The sequence below is a fragment of the Megascapheus bottae genome, chromosome 13 (genome assembly GCF_031878675.1).
Source record: "Megascapheus bottae isolate mThoBot1 chromosome 13, mThoBot2.hap1, whole genome shotgun sequence".
Classification (NCBI taxonomy): Eukaryota; Metazoa; Chordata; class Mammalia; order Rodentia; family Geomyidae; genus Megascapheus; species Megascapheus bottae.
Window position 1 is genome coordinate 36,309,536 of NC_143521.1, and position 12,610 is coordinate 36,322,145.

General features: G+C 38.7%; 1 protein-coding gene across 4 annotated transcripts in view; it reads left to right on the forward strand.

Annotated features, from left to right (window-relative positions):
- Nucleotides 1–12,610, forward strand: part of Atp8a1 (ATPase phospholipid transporting 8A1) — a 209,185-nt gene that overhangs the window by 91,871 nt on the left and 104,704 nt on the right. For all 4 annotated transcript variants that reach the window (XM_090343659.1, XM_090343656.1, XM_090343655.1 and 1 more), the window contains 2 exons: nt 3,906–3,990; nt 6,997–7,136. In XM_090343659.1, the coding sequence (XP_090199785.1) occupies nt 3,906–3,990; nt 6,997–7,136 (225 nt within the window). The remainder of the gene's footprint in view (nt 1–3,905; nt 3,991–6,996; nt 7,137–12,610) is intronic.

Genomic DNA, 12,610 nt, shown 5'->3' on the forward strand with positions numbered 1-12,610 from the left:
GGTAGGAGGAGGAAGAAGGACCTGGAGGATAGAATACAGTGCTAGGCCTTAACAAGTATAGCTGGAATTTGAAAGCAGAGAATTTTTCTTTAAAGTATTTTTCATTACCTTTAAGTAGTTGATATAGTTCCTTTCGATCAGTGTTACTCCTTTTAATATTCTCACCACTTTCACTGCTTCCACCCTACGCTTCCTTCATTTTTCTTAATTTTTAGGTTATGGATTAGATTTTTTTTTTTTTGCCATTTACCAAAAGTTTTTGTATACACTGCATCTTGATCTGAGTTGAAGAAAGAAATGTTACCTAAAATCAGGAAAAAAGCAAAAAAACAAAGTAGAAGAAATCAGGAAAACATATTAAATTTTGGAACAGAATATCCGAAGACTATTGATTTGTTGGTAGAGTAAGTAAGTAAGAGCTTTCCATCAGAAACTTTAGGTAGTACGACTTCATTAAAATACATTCCATCCGGGAAAGGTGGCTCATGCCTGTAATCTAGCTACTCAGGAGGCTGAGATCTGAGGATTGCGGTTCAAAGTCAGTCCAGGCACTAAAGGGCACTAAAGTCCGTGAGACTCTTATCACCAATGAACCACTAGAAAACCGGAAGTGGCACTGTGGCTCAGGGGATAGGGCTGTCCCTATCCCCTGAAGAGCTCATGGACAGCGCCCAGGCCCCACAACTGACCAACCAAAAATTAAAATAAAATAAATAATAATAAAATTCCAGCCAAGTGCCAGTGGCTCACACCTGTAGTCCAAGCTACTCAGAAACCTGAGACAGCATGTCCAAAAGCACTACCAAGTCTGGAGGCATAGCTCAAGTGATAGAACATCAGTTGAGCAAGAAAACAGAGCCAAGTGTAAGGTCTTGAGTTTAAACTTAAGTTCTACCAAAATTAAAAAAAAAAATACACATTCCAGGCCAGTATGATGGTTCTCAGCTGTAGTCCCAGAAATAGGAAAATCAAAGTTCAAGCCTTGGCCTGAGCAAAAAGAAAAAGAAAAGATATCAAAATAATATCTAAAAAGCAGACTGATTGTGGTGGTACATATGTTCAGTCTCATGTACAACCAGGGATGAGCTAAGTGGAATCAAGATATTCCAAGGCTGGTCCCAGACAAAAACCACAAGACTTTATCTAAAAATCAAAGCAAAAAGAGATTAAGGGTAACAAAAGTGATACCAAACTTCCCTAGCAAGAGAGAGGCCATGTTAAATACTTTGATCTTTCTACCTAAACATACACCATTCAAATCAACTCATTTGGGTTGGAGTTCAAATTGTATTTGATCATAACAAGAGCCTTTTAATAAATTGCTAAAACAGGAAGGCAGGAAGTGAGAGAGGAAATTCTAGCCAAGATAGCATAAATGTTTATATATCACTATATATGTTCCAGAGCCATGGCAATGATGATATAGTTAGAAAAAGAGAAAATTCAAAAATAAAAAAAGATACAAATAAAGTTGAATATCTTTATAAGCCAAAATCAAAGTATCTCATTGGACTAAAATCTTGAGCTGGAAGATTGAAAATTCCATTTGAGGGTTTGGAATCTTGAATTTCACTTTTCTCAGTTCTAGACTATCACACAGTAGCTGTGGTTCACCTCTCTTGTGTCCCTCACAGAATAATTTAACTGTGATTCTCCACTTCTACCTTGTTAATAGCCAGGATACAAAATAACTCAATCCAGTGAGGATTTTTTTTATAACCAGAGGTTCTGAGTCTGATCCTTTGCTAGTACATGTTTTAGTATTAAAAGAACTCCCTTTCCCCTTTTATTTTTGTCATTCATGGGCCATAAACTCAAGGGCCCTGGCACTGCCCCAGAGTTTTTTCACTCCCGGCTAACATTCTAGCTCTTTGAGTCACACACAGCTCATGACATTCAGTCTTTTTTGGTTTTCTCATGATGAATTGGCTTTTCTACCTGGGCTGCTTTTAAACTATGATCTTATTTCAGCACCTTGAGTAGCTTGGATTGCAAGCATAAGACACCAGCATCTGGCTAACCCTTCACCTCCTCTTTTTTAGCTACTAATTTTGTATCACATATTTGATGTAGACCTCTAGTGAAGTAGTGTTACTATGGCTCAAAAAGTATCTCTAAGTGTGTATTTTTTCATATGTAAACTTGATCATCTGATTGTGGTAGCTGTTTAAAAAACCTACAATCCGTGTAATATAGAAGGCCATGTTTGGTTCTCTGCTTTCCTTAGTACTGTTCTAAAGAAGGTTGAAAGTTAATTTTCCATATTCCAAGTATGAATTTCTGCCACAAGGATGTTTGGATACACTGCAGCAGAAGTTAATCTCCCTAACTTTATCCCATATCACTTCAGTGTTCATGTTTTTAATTTTCAGAAGATTTTCTTAGTTTGAAAACGGGCTATATTAATGTCATTGAAAATTTCATTTGCCTTTGGGAAAAAAAAAGAGTTCATAAGTAATATCTCCCTTCCCAGGCAGGGGCCAAGAGGGGAATTATTATCATTTCCTTTTGCTTTACCCCTTTCCCCAATACACCACTGAGAAATGAAAAGAAATTCATAATTGGGGCCTAGGAAATCCCATCTGCGCTGAGGTCACTACATTATGTTTCTCTCAAGGGTTCTAAATCATACTCCATTAACCGGCTTCCAAATATCAGCCCTGAGCCTAGAGACCCTAAAATGGATAAGACCACTGAGAAAGCAATTGCAGGTGAATGATTTATGTTTTCCTGGTCTAATAAAACCATGAAGGCAGAATACTAAAATTCTAAAATTAAAAAAAAAAAAGAATTTAAACCAAAACCAGAGAATAGCTAAGGAAAAATAGGCAATTTATAAAGGAGTAAAATCAAGGGAAACATAAATGGTCCATAAAGCTGAAGCTGAAAGAGACTTAGACAAATGATCCGGTCATTTTATTTTACACATCAAATCAACTGAGTCTGAAAGTGACACCACCAAATACATTCGGCTACATCAGGAGTTTACAGTTAGCCTGAGGTTTTCCTCCATGTAAATTTGTTCCTCAGTATAAGTTTGTTCCCCTGTGAGCATGATCGTATAGAGGTGTATGGCTCTGAAAGCCCTTATATGGTCAGGTGAGGTTGGAGCATGTATCCTATCACCTTTTGAGAGTTCTACTGTGCACCCGGATGTTTAGTGGCCCTGTGAAGTTTTGCAACAGGACAAGCTCTTCAACTTTGTGCAGGACAGCATTTCCCAAACTTTCTTGAGTTCTGAACCATTCTTCCTATGAATACTTTACAGAGTTTTCCAAAACCTTCAGGAATCTGAAACCTCTGCCTGTTTGTTTGTAGGAATTCATAGAATATGAGGCCTTGAATATCAGAGTAACTAGACAATCTGAAAGGAGATGAAGATAACAAAACTAGAATCTTCTCACAGGATCCTTTCCCTTGGTAGACACCAGTGATTATTTACAGGGCTCCCATAGACACTAACATCCAAGGAAGGTCAAATCTACTGTACATAAAATAGCCTAGCATTTCATATGTAACTCTTGTGCTTTAAATTCTATGTAGATTACTCACAATAGCTATTACCATATAAACACTACAGGAATTGTTATGTTACATTATATTACTGAAAAAAAAGAAGGAAGGTTTTGTACAGACACAATCATTGCAGACCTAAACACGATATCTGCCCATGATTGATTTAGTCCATGGATAGAAAACTCTAGGATTCGGGTTTCAGCTGCATTTCTTTGTGTCTTTGAGGAATTAGCACTATTCATCAACAAAAGTATTCTGACTTAAAAAAAAAATACTGCAAGTGATAGATTGTTTTTATATAGACTTGCTACTGACAGTGTTGCCAACATCAACTTTATTAAAACTCAGAATGCTTAATGAAGTACATTATGCCTCTGTTTGTTTTCCAGGACACTGTAATTTATGAACGACTTGCAGAGACTTCAAAATACAAAGAAATCACCTTAAAGCATTTAGAACAGTTTGCTACTGAAGGTAAGCATTTATATGCAAAAAATAAAGCTCTTTATTATGACACAAAGCAAGATCATATTTTATTTTACTTAGAGATTCTCAAGGAATCAGTTATTACTGTTAACTGAATTTTTTCTTCCCTAAAAGAAAAAGGGACTGGGAATGTGGCTTAGTTGTAGACTGCTGGCCTAGCATGCATGAAGCCCTACATTTGATTCCTCAGGACCACATAAACGAGAAAGGCCAGAAGTGGTGTTGTGGTTCAAGTGGTTCAAGGCAAGCGTTTTGAGCAAAAAGTGTTCAAGGACACTGCCCAGGCCATGAGTTAAAGCCTCAGGATTGGCAAAAAAAAAAAAAAAAAGTTTATTAAAATGTTAAGAGTTGGACAATGGCTCACCCCTATAATCCTAGCTACTCAGGAGGCTGAGATCTGAGGATCAAAATTCAAAGCCAGGATGGGCAGGAAAGCCCATGAAACTCTTATCTTCCAATTAGATAAGAAGAGGAAAATGGAGATGTGGCTTAAGTGGTAGAGTGCCTAGCCTTGAGCAAAAGAAGCTCAGGGACAGTGCGTAGGCCCTGAGTTCAGGTCCCAGGACTGGCACACACCCACAGAAATGTTATGAGACTTTGTCCCCTTATTTTAGGTGTCAGGAGTTAAATACATATACTGCACTTTTGATGATGGATACCAGTTGTAGTTGAAATATTTACCTTGTTAATCAAGCATTCCTTAGGGAAAGAAATGAGAGTCCAAGAACTGGGATAGTCTAATTTGAGTACAGGAAGGAGGTAAACTTAATGACCATTAAAATAGTTGGGCAATTTAGTTTCAAGTTGAAATAGTTTAGCCACAACCACATGACTCTCTGTTGGCAGTGGAGAGTACAGGGTAAATGAAGGTAGCCTTATCTCTGTCCTCATGATATACACAGATGAGGCAAACAGTATGTGATTTAGAGAGATGATATAGAAAGGTAGTAAGGGGCAAGTATTAGGACCAGTTCCTTCAAGAATTTGTATGTGGCAACTTAACTCTAAACATGATATCAGAGACTAAGGATAGATCTCATGTTTTCATTCCTCTTTTAGCTAGGACAGTGGCCAGTGGCCCCGAATTTGATCCCCAACCAATTCCCTGTTTCCTTCTTATCCAAGCTGAGAAAAGATAGGATTTTTTTTTAAAAAAATAGATAAATAAACTCTCTGGGGAGAAAAATTAGGCTGTGAAAAAAACAAAAATCCAAAGAACTTTCTCTCTGTTCGACAAAAAGAGTGTGTTCACTCAGCTGGGTGTGGCCAGGTCAGACCACTTAACACACAGCTTCAACACAGGGTGTGTTTGTTGAGGGAGGCACAATGGACATTCGAGTACTCTCTGATCATGGTGGTGCCAACACACTGGCTCACTGACAGAGTTGAATTAGCTTGGCCCCATCTTCACCCCAGTCTCGTGGCTCTAGGATGAATGGACACTTCGACTTCATGGCTACCCTGGATAACTTTCTAGCCAAGTTTCCAAAAGAGAAAAACATGTCTAATCTGTACTCACAGGTTTAATTTCATTCTCAGTGACCGAGCAATAGGGGTGGGAAGGTAGTGGTCTCTAGGTATTCCATGTACTTTGCCTCTTGTTTCTAATGTGTTCCACTAAATAGATTCTATTGGACTTAAGGTCACAAGGCCTGGAATCTAGTACTGGTTATTCTGTGTTAAATGACTAGACATGAGAGATAGATTGCTTCCTTGTATGGCTGGCACCTGTTTTGCCTTTCCCTACTTCCAGTTGACACATGCACACACACACTTTTGTGGGGTTTTTGTTTTGTTTTGTTTTTTTTGCCAGTCCCAGGGCTTAAATTTAGGACCTGAGCACTGTCCTTGCACTTTCTCAAGGCTAGAGCTCTACCACTTGAGCCACAGAACCACTTCCAGTTTTTTCTGTGTATATGATACCAAGGAATCAAACCCGAGTCTTCCTTCATGCTAGGCAAGCACTGTACCACTAAGCCAAACTCCCTGCCAACAACTCTTGTCGTTTATTTGTTTTTGTTGGTTGTGGGTGCTGTCCATGAGCTCTTTTGCTCAAGGCTAGGCCCTAACACTTTGATCCACAGCTACACTTCCCTTTTCTTGTGGTTAATTGGAGACAAGAGTCACAGACTTTCCTGCTCCCAACTGGCTTCAAGCAGTGATCCTCAGATCTCAGTAGCTAGGATTAAAGTTGTGAGCCATCAGTTCTGGGCTCTGGCTACTTTTTTACTGAAACTGATAGGCATTGAGAGGCAGTTACTTCCGGCATCAGTCTTGATTTTTTTTCCCAGTCTGTGTCTCATGACTACTCTTCATTGCCTCTGTCTCTTAACTGTACTCTTCTTACAACATATTTATAGAGGTCAAGAGCAGAGATAAAGAGACAGAACCTCACTCTGTAGCGCAAGATGATGTGGAATTCATGATCCTCCTGCCCCAGCCCCCTAAGTTCTGAGATTACATTTAGCTGGGCCACTGTGCCCAGTTAAAAGTTGAGTCTTAAAGCAGATATGTCTTAAGTAGACAGTGGAATGGTGTTAGAAGGTGGGTTGGAGGGTGAGTGACTGACCATGACCATACAGAAGCTGTGACACAAAGAAAGTGAGTGGCAGAGAATTGGGTGTACGGGGTACACTATCTAAACTTGTGTGAGTCACCCCCTAATGTTTAGACTCCATACTGTGGCGTCACTGAAGGATTTCAGGCAAAGAAGGAAGTTGCTAGGATTAAGACTGTTAGAAAAGTTACTCTAGTTGGAGAGTCTGGATTTAAAGAGCTGGGAAACAAAAGCAAACTACCAATTTTGAAAGCTAGATGAACAGTCATCAAAAGTGGATACTTCAGTTTTAGTCCTAACTGAATTCAACTTCAGCCATTGAATTGTAATCATCTTTTCAAAGTTAATTTTTTAATATATATAATGGAAATACTGAGTTTGGATACGTGAATAAACTCTTCCTTGGTGTGCGGGGGGGTCTGGGCTGCCTTTTTCAGGGCTGAGAACTTTGTGTTTTGCTGTGGCTGAGATTTCAGAAAGTGACTTCCAAGAATGGCGAACTGTGTACCACCGAGCGTCCACATCTGTGCAGAACAGGCTGCTGAAGCTGGAGGAGAGCTATGAGCTCATTGAAAAGGTGAGGGGGCCAGAGGGGGGGGGGAGGGTGATTGTAGGAGGAACATTTGTGTCCTACAGGAAGTCGGGTTTCCAGGAACTTCTTTTCTGTAAGGAACCAACAGAATGCAAAGCAAACTATTTTGGCACAACACCCAATGTTGACTCTTATCTACCCATAAATATAGTTTAAAATATGGTTTAGAATATAGTTTAAAATGTACCTGGGTGGCCGGGAGTTTGGCCTTGTGGTAGAGTGCTCACCTAGCATGCACAAAGACCCAGCCGGGTTCCATTCCTTGCTACCACATACATAGAAAATAGCTGGAAGTGATGCTGAGCTCAAGTGGTAGCTCTAGCCTTGAGAAAGTCCAAGGACAGTGCTCAGGCCCTGAGCTCAAGCCCAGGACTGGCACACACACAAAAAAAGTCCCCGGGATTGGGTATTACTGTGCATAGATCATCCTCTTTCCAGGTTGGAATAATGATTTGTTCATCTAGTAGTCTTCGTGCTATTGTTTTTCCATTGTGCTTCCCTGCTATGCCCCTGGGCCTCTGTCATTTCTGTCAAATCTGTAAATATCCCTGCTTTGCTGATCAAGAAGCCTAAATGCAATGGATTCTCTATAACTGGTGTTCTATCAGTAGCTAGAAATCTTGCTTTTTTAATTAACAGGAACAGAAATTTTGTTTAGTATTTTCTGTTTAGTATTTGCAGTCTAGTCCATTGGTTTTATTAAAATTATCCATATTTTCAGATGAAAAAATCAAGGCAATAGAGAGGTGAAGTGATTTGACTGAGTTTGCATAGCTCCTAAGAGTGTATTCCAGTTTCTCTCTCATGTTCCCATGTTCGTGATTTGAAGCATTCAGTACCTTCCCTCTAGCTTCCCACAGGCCAGATGCACCCAGACTGTTTTCCCTCCAACTTCCCATGTGACCACCTCTGTGCATGACATCAGTGTCCTGTTTGACCTCTCCTTTGTGTAGCAAAGGACCTGTAGCAAACCACCTGTCCTAGTACAGGTGATTTTCTCTGTCATATGCACTTGATTCATGTACCTCAGTACATTTAGAATGCTTTTTAGAGAAGGTGGTTCACATGTTACTTTATATATGGAATGTATCCCTTTTGTTGTATGTATTTTATAAGAGAAAATATCCAGGTGCCTATAAATGTAGTCATTTATATAGAGAGTTCTAGGTATGTACACACACATATTTACTACCCCCCTAATATTTAAACGCAATTTCTGTCCTGATGGCTTCTAACATGTACGATACTATGTATATGCCTTCCCTGCCCATACTAAATTTTAGAAGTATGCACAATGTTGCCCTCTGTCTTACTCAAGGGGCCCAGGGAATATAAAGAAAACTATCTCTGTATAACACTGTGATTCTCTTTTCATCTAAGTAATAATAAATCCTGTGTGTGTGTGTGTGTGTGTGTGTGTGTGTGTGTTGCTATTACTAGTTAAAGCAGTAAGAGTTCTTGCTATTGCTAACAAACACTAATTACAGTGTATCTATTACTTTTAGGCTGAATTGCCTTGGTTTAGGTGTAAAATGAAGATAGTTATAGTTCTGGCAGTTGCTTGTTATCAACTAATTTAGTGAAAATTAAAAATTCCTTTTTAAATGGAGTACATACATACTCGATTACTGTGTGGGGAGGGTTGGGGGGAATATGTCTACCTTTTTATTGCTACTACTTCCCAGTATAGTTGTGATTATTCCTCTGAAACTTCATGTGCTAAAATAAAACCACCTGAGTCCAGGTCTCACCACTTTTAATCACTTCAACCAAAATCAGATATCTTAAAGCCCTCAAACTGAATTTTTTTAATTTTCTGCTTTCCTTTCCCTCTCTCTACACAGCTGCAATATGACATAGCCTCCTCCCATACTTGGGGTAACAGAATAAATGCAAAGTGACACCGCAGATGTCATAGATTCTAATCACATTAGCTAGATTCCAGTTGAAGAAAAGTATAGAAAATCCTGGATCTAAATGTTTAAGGTACTTAAATTCTTCCTCTTAGAGTTTATAAATTAGATCTTTTTTGGTTTAACAGTTTTTATTATCTGTGATTTAAAATCCTGTAAGTTCCTTTTAACTGAAGTAGATGTTCAGTCTCCTTCCAGCAGATGGCGGTTGTGAGTTACATTGGAATCTAAGTTGCCAGAGAATGTCTATTAAAAGTATTTTTTCTTTTAGTATGCAAATACAGAGACACCCCCCCCCATCCCCTTTGATAAGTCATGTACTGTAAAATCTGAGAAAATCTGAGATCTGGAAAGGTAAAGAGATTGGCTCCCTTACTCAGCCAGCCTGTTTTCTGCATCCTTTCCTACTCTAAAATTAGGTTCTCATGTATTGCTCATTTAATTAACTCTCATTAAGCAATTCAAATGCACTTATGTAAGGGTTCTGCAAGCATACCCCTTTGGGTGACACATCCTGAACAGATCCCTAAGTGAAGAAATCTGAGGAAGAAACCCAGAGGAGGAACCCACAGAAGTAGTTCAAAAGATGCTTTCAGTGATATAATAACTCAAAATGGCCCTCAAAAGATTATTTTACCAGTTAATTTTTTAGGAGAAAATGGCACAAGGGTCTCTGTGACCGAGCTATTTTTTTAAAAAGTAATTCTGCCAAGTCTGGTCCTTTGAAGACAGCAAGGCTGTTAAGATATCTAGAGCCAGAGCCAGGTCACTTTGCAGGTCTCAGCTCCCACTCTTTTTTAATCAGTTGGGATTGGTGTTCAATAGAAGCTGTGATTATCACTATTAAAACTGCCCTAGAGAGGCAAGTTTCAACATGTCAGACCACCAGTCTTTCAGGGTGTCACCCTGGCTTTCTGTTTTGCCATCACAGGCTTAGTGTGCATCCAATTTGGCTTCTTGCTTACCTACTTTAACTGAGACACGTTGATTATGCAATCTGGTTTTTTCTATGTTCTTGGAACTTGTTTTTATGTAGATTGTAATACTGGATTTAGTATCTAAGATGGCAGATTTTTAAACCATGAGACCACCTTGTTCACATAGTGGTCCCAATATGGTTTTGTACAACTCCATGGCTCCATTTACTAGCTGGAAAGCCATGTATTATTACGTGTGTGTGTGTGTGTGTGTTTGTGTTTGTATGTGTACTGTTTAGAAAGTATGCTTCCCAAAAATTCAGAACATCATGGATAGTATATAACATAAATCTGAACATTATTTGTTTTGATGAAACAAAGTGCCCTCAACATGGTTACTAATAGTTACAAGTAAAACATTCAGAAGAACTATTTTTATATAGTAAAATTAAGAGCACTTTATAGTAAAATTAAGGTTGCACTTTTTTGGGAGGTTGGGGGGGGGGTCACAGGTCTTGAACTCTGGGCCTGGACACTGTCCCTGAGCTCTTCAGCTCAAGGCTACCACGCTACCCTTAAGCCACAGCCCCACTTCCAATTTTCTAGAGATTAACTGGAGATAAGAGTCTCTCAGCTTTCTAGTTCACTGGCTGGCTTTGAATGGAGAGCCTCAGATCTCAGCCCCCTGAGTAGCTAGCATTATAGACATGAGCCACTGCGCCCAGCTTAAAGTTGCACTTTTAAATACTGTTTGCTGTCTCTTATCCCTCCAATATGTGCTCAAATTAGTAATTTTTTTTCAATTTTAATTAAGGGTTTATTCCTTTCCACATAAGCAAGAAACATATTCTCAAATAGGCTGAAAACATGGCAGAAACTATTGGTATGTGTCATTGGGTTGCTTTTCTCCCAGAACATCTGGGCATTAGAACATATCACCTTTCCCCACCTTGCCACCCAGAACTACACTGAAAAGGAAATGTGGGAGGTTTGAAAAGTCCTTAGGATATTCTACCCCTATGGAAAAAAATCATTGTTAAGAAAAGAGTAGGGCTGGGAGTGTGGCTAGCAGTAGAATGCTTGCCTAGCATGCACAAAGCCCTGGGTTCGATTCCTTGGTCCCACATACACAGAAAAAGCCAGAAGTGGTACTGTGGCACAAGTAGTAGAGTGCTAGCCTGAGAAAGCTCAAGGATAGTGCCCAGACCCTGAGTTAAAGCCACAGGATTGGCAAAACAAAAAAAAAGAAAGAAAGAAAAAAAGGAAAAGAGGATTCAGTGTTTTTTTTTTTTAAGTCTACTTATAACACACTGTCATCCTGTCTATTACTAGGTTGCATTGCATGTGCTCCCATGTTGGAATTCCTATGATAAACTTTTCAGAATATTTAAAGCAAAATTCTAATTCTACCAATTAGAATCGGCATGCTCATTGAATAATTTGATTACAAATTATTCAAGAATAATGCTTGAATAGATGCTTCAAGAATTAGTTCCTGGAATATCTTCTCCCTGCCTGCCCCTCACCCCCAGCCCCTCATGGTCTGAAAGATAAAGCAAGAATGACACTTAAAATTACTAGAAAAATGTGGCTTATTGAACAGGAATAAGAATGCTGGCATAGTTGGCATGCAAAAGGGACAAGTGAGAGTCACAAGCTGCACTTCTCTTGACCCACTTGGGGGAGGAGGGTGGCAGCTTTCCCCTGGGGACTGTGGGCAGTGACACCTCCAGGTTTCTCCTCATCACTGCTTGAGAGAATTTACAGTTGTCTCATTCTTTTGATGACAAACTTGACCTGTTTTGTCTTCCTTCCTTACCCTCGTTCTTTTTGAGAGATGCTAATATATATGTGTACTCATCATCTAAACTTAAGACACCGCTTGTACTATTGATCTACATTTTGAAAAATCAGAGTGCTTTGAAAAGAAACTTTAAATTAAAATTTTATTTATTTGTTCTTGTCCTAAAAGGAAGATAAACAATGTAATTATAAAGTGGTAAGTTTGGTAGGCAATAGTTTCTCAGAAATTTCTCACCTTTTTACTTTGATCTGTCACTTTAATTTCATTCTAACATGTTGCTAAGACACATAAATTATTTTCTTCCTGTTCATGCTATGAACTGAATTCCTTTGAAAATTAACAGCACCAAGAGGGCTCTGATCTCATAATCTTACATAATTGGTTGAAATATGAAGGTGGGCCTTCATGCAAAATATAGTTGGTTGAAACTTTTTTGCATTTATTCAGTCCAATATAAAGTTCATTTGTATGTTTTACTACTATACATATAATCTACTGAGTTGTGCTTCCCTGGTGATAAAAATTTTAATTCCGTGATTATGAGAGGTGATTTGGGAAGAACATTTTCAGAAAATGAAAACCTATATATTTATTTGAGAAATTTTGTTTTTTTATTTTTTAAGAGTGTAGGTCAAGAAATTCTTTCTGGGCTTTTTCAGCTATGATTTTGGCATTATCTGGCTTTCCTTCATTCAAATAGCAGTGTTGTATTTGCATACTTTTTATATATCCTCTACTGATGCATATCCTCCATTGGATTGAAGTTTCATGAGCAGTGACTGTAATTATCATTTTCATCACTGTATTTCCACTAACAAAGTGACT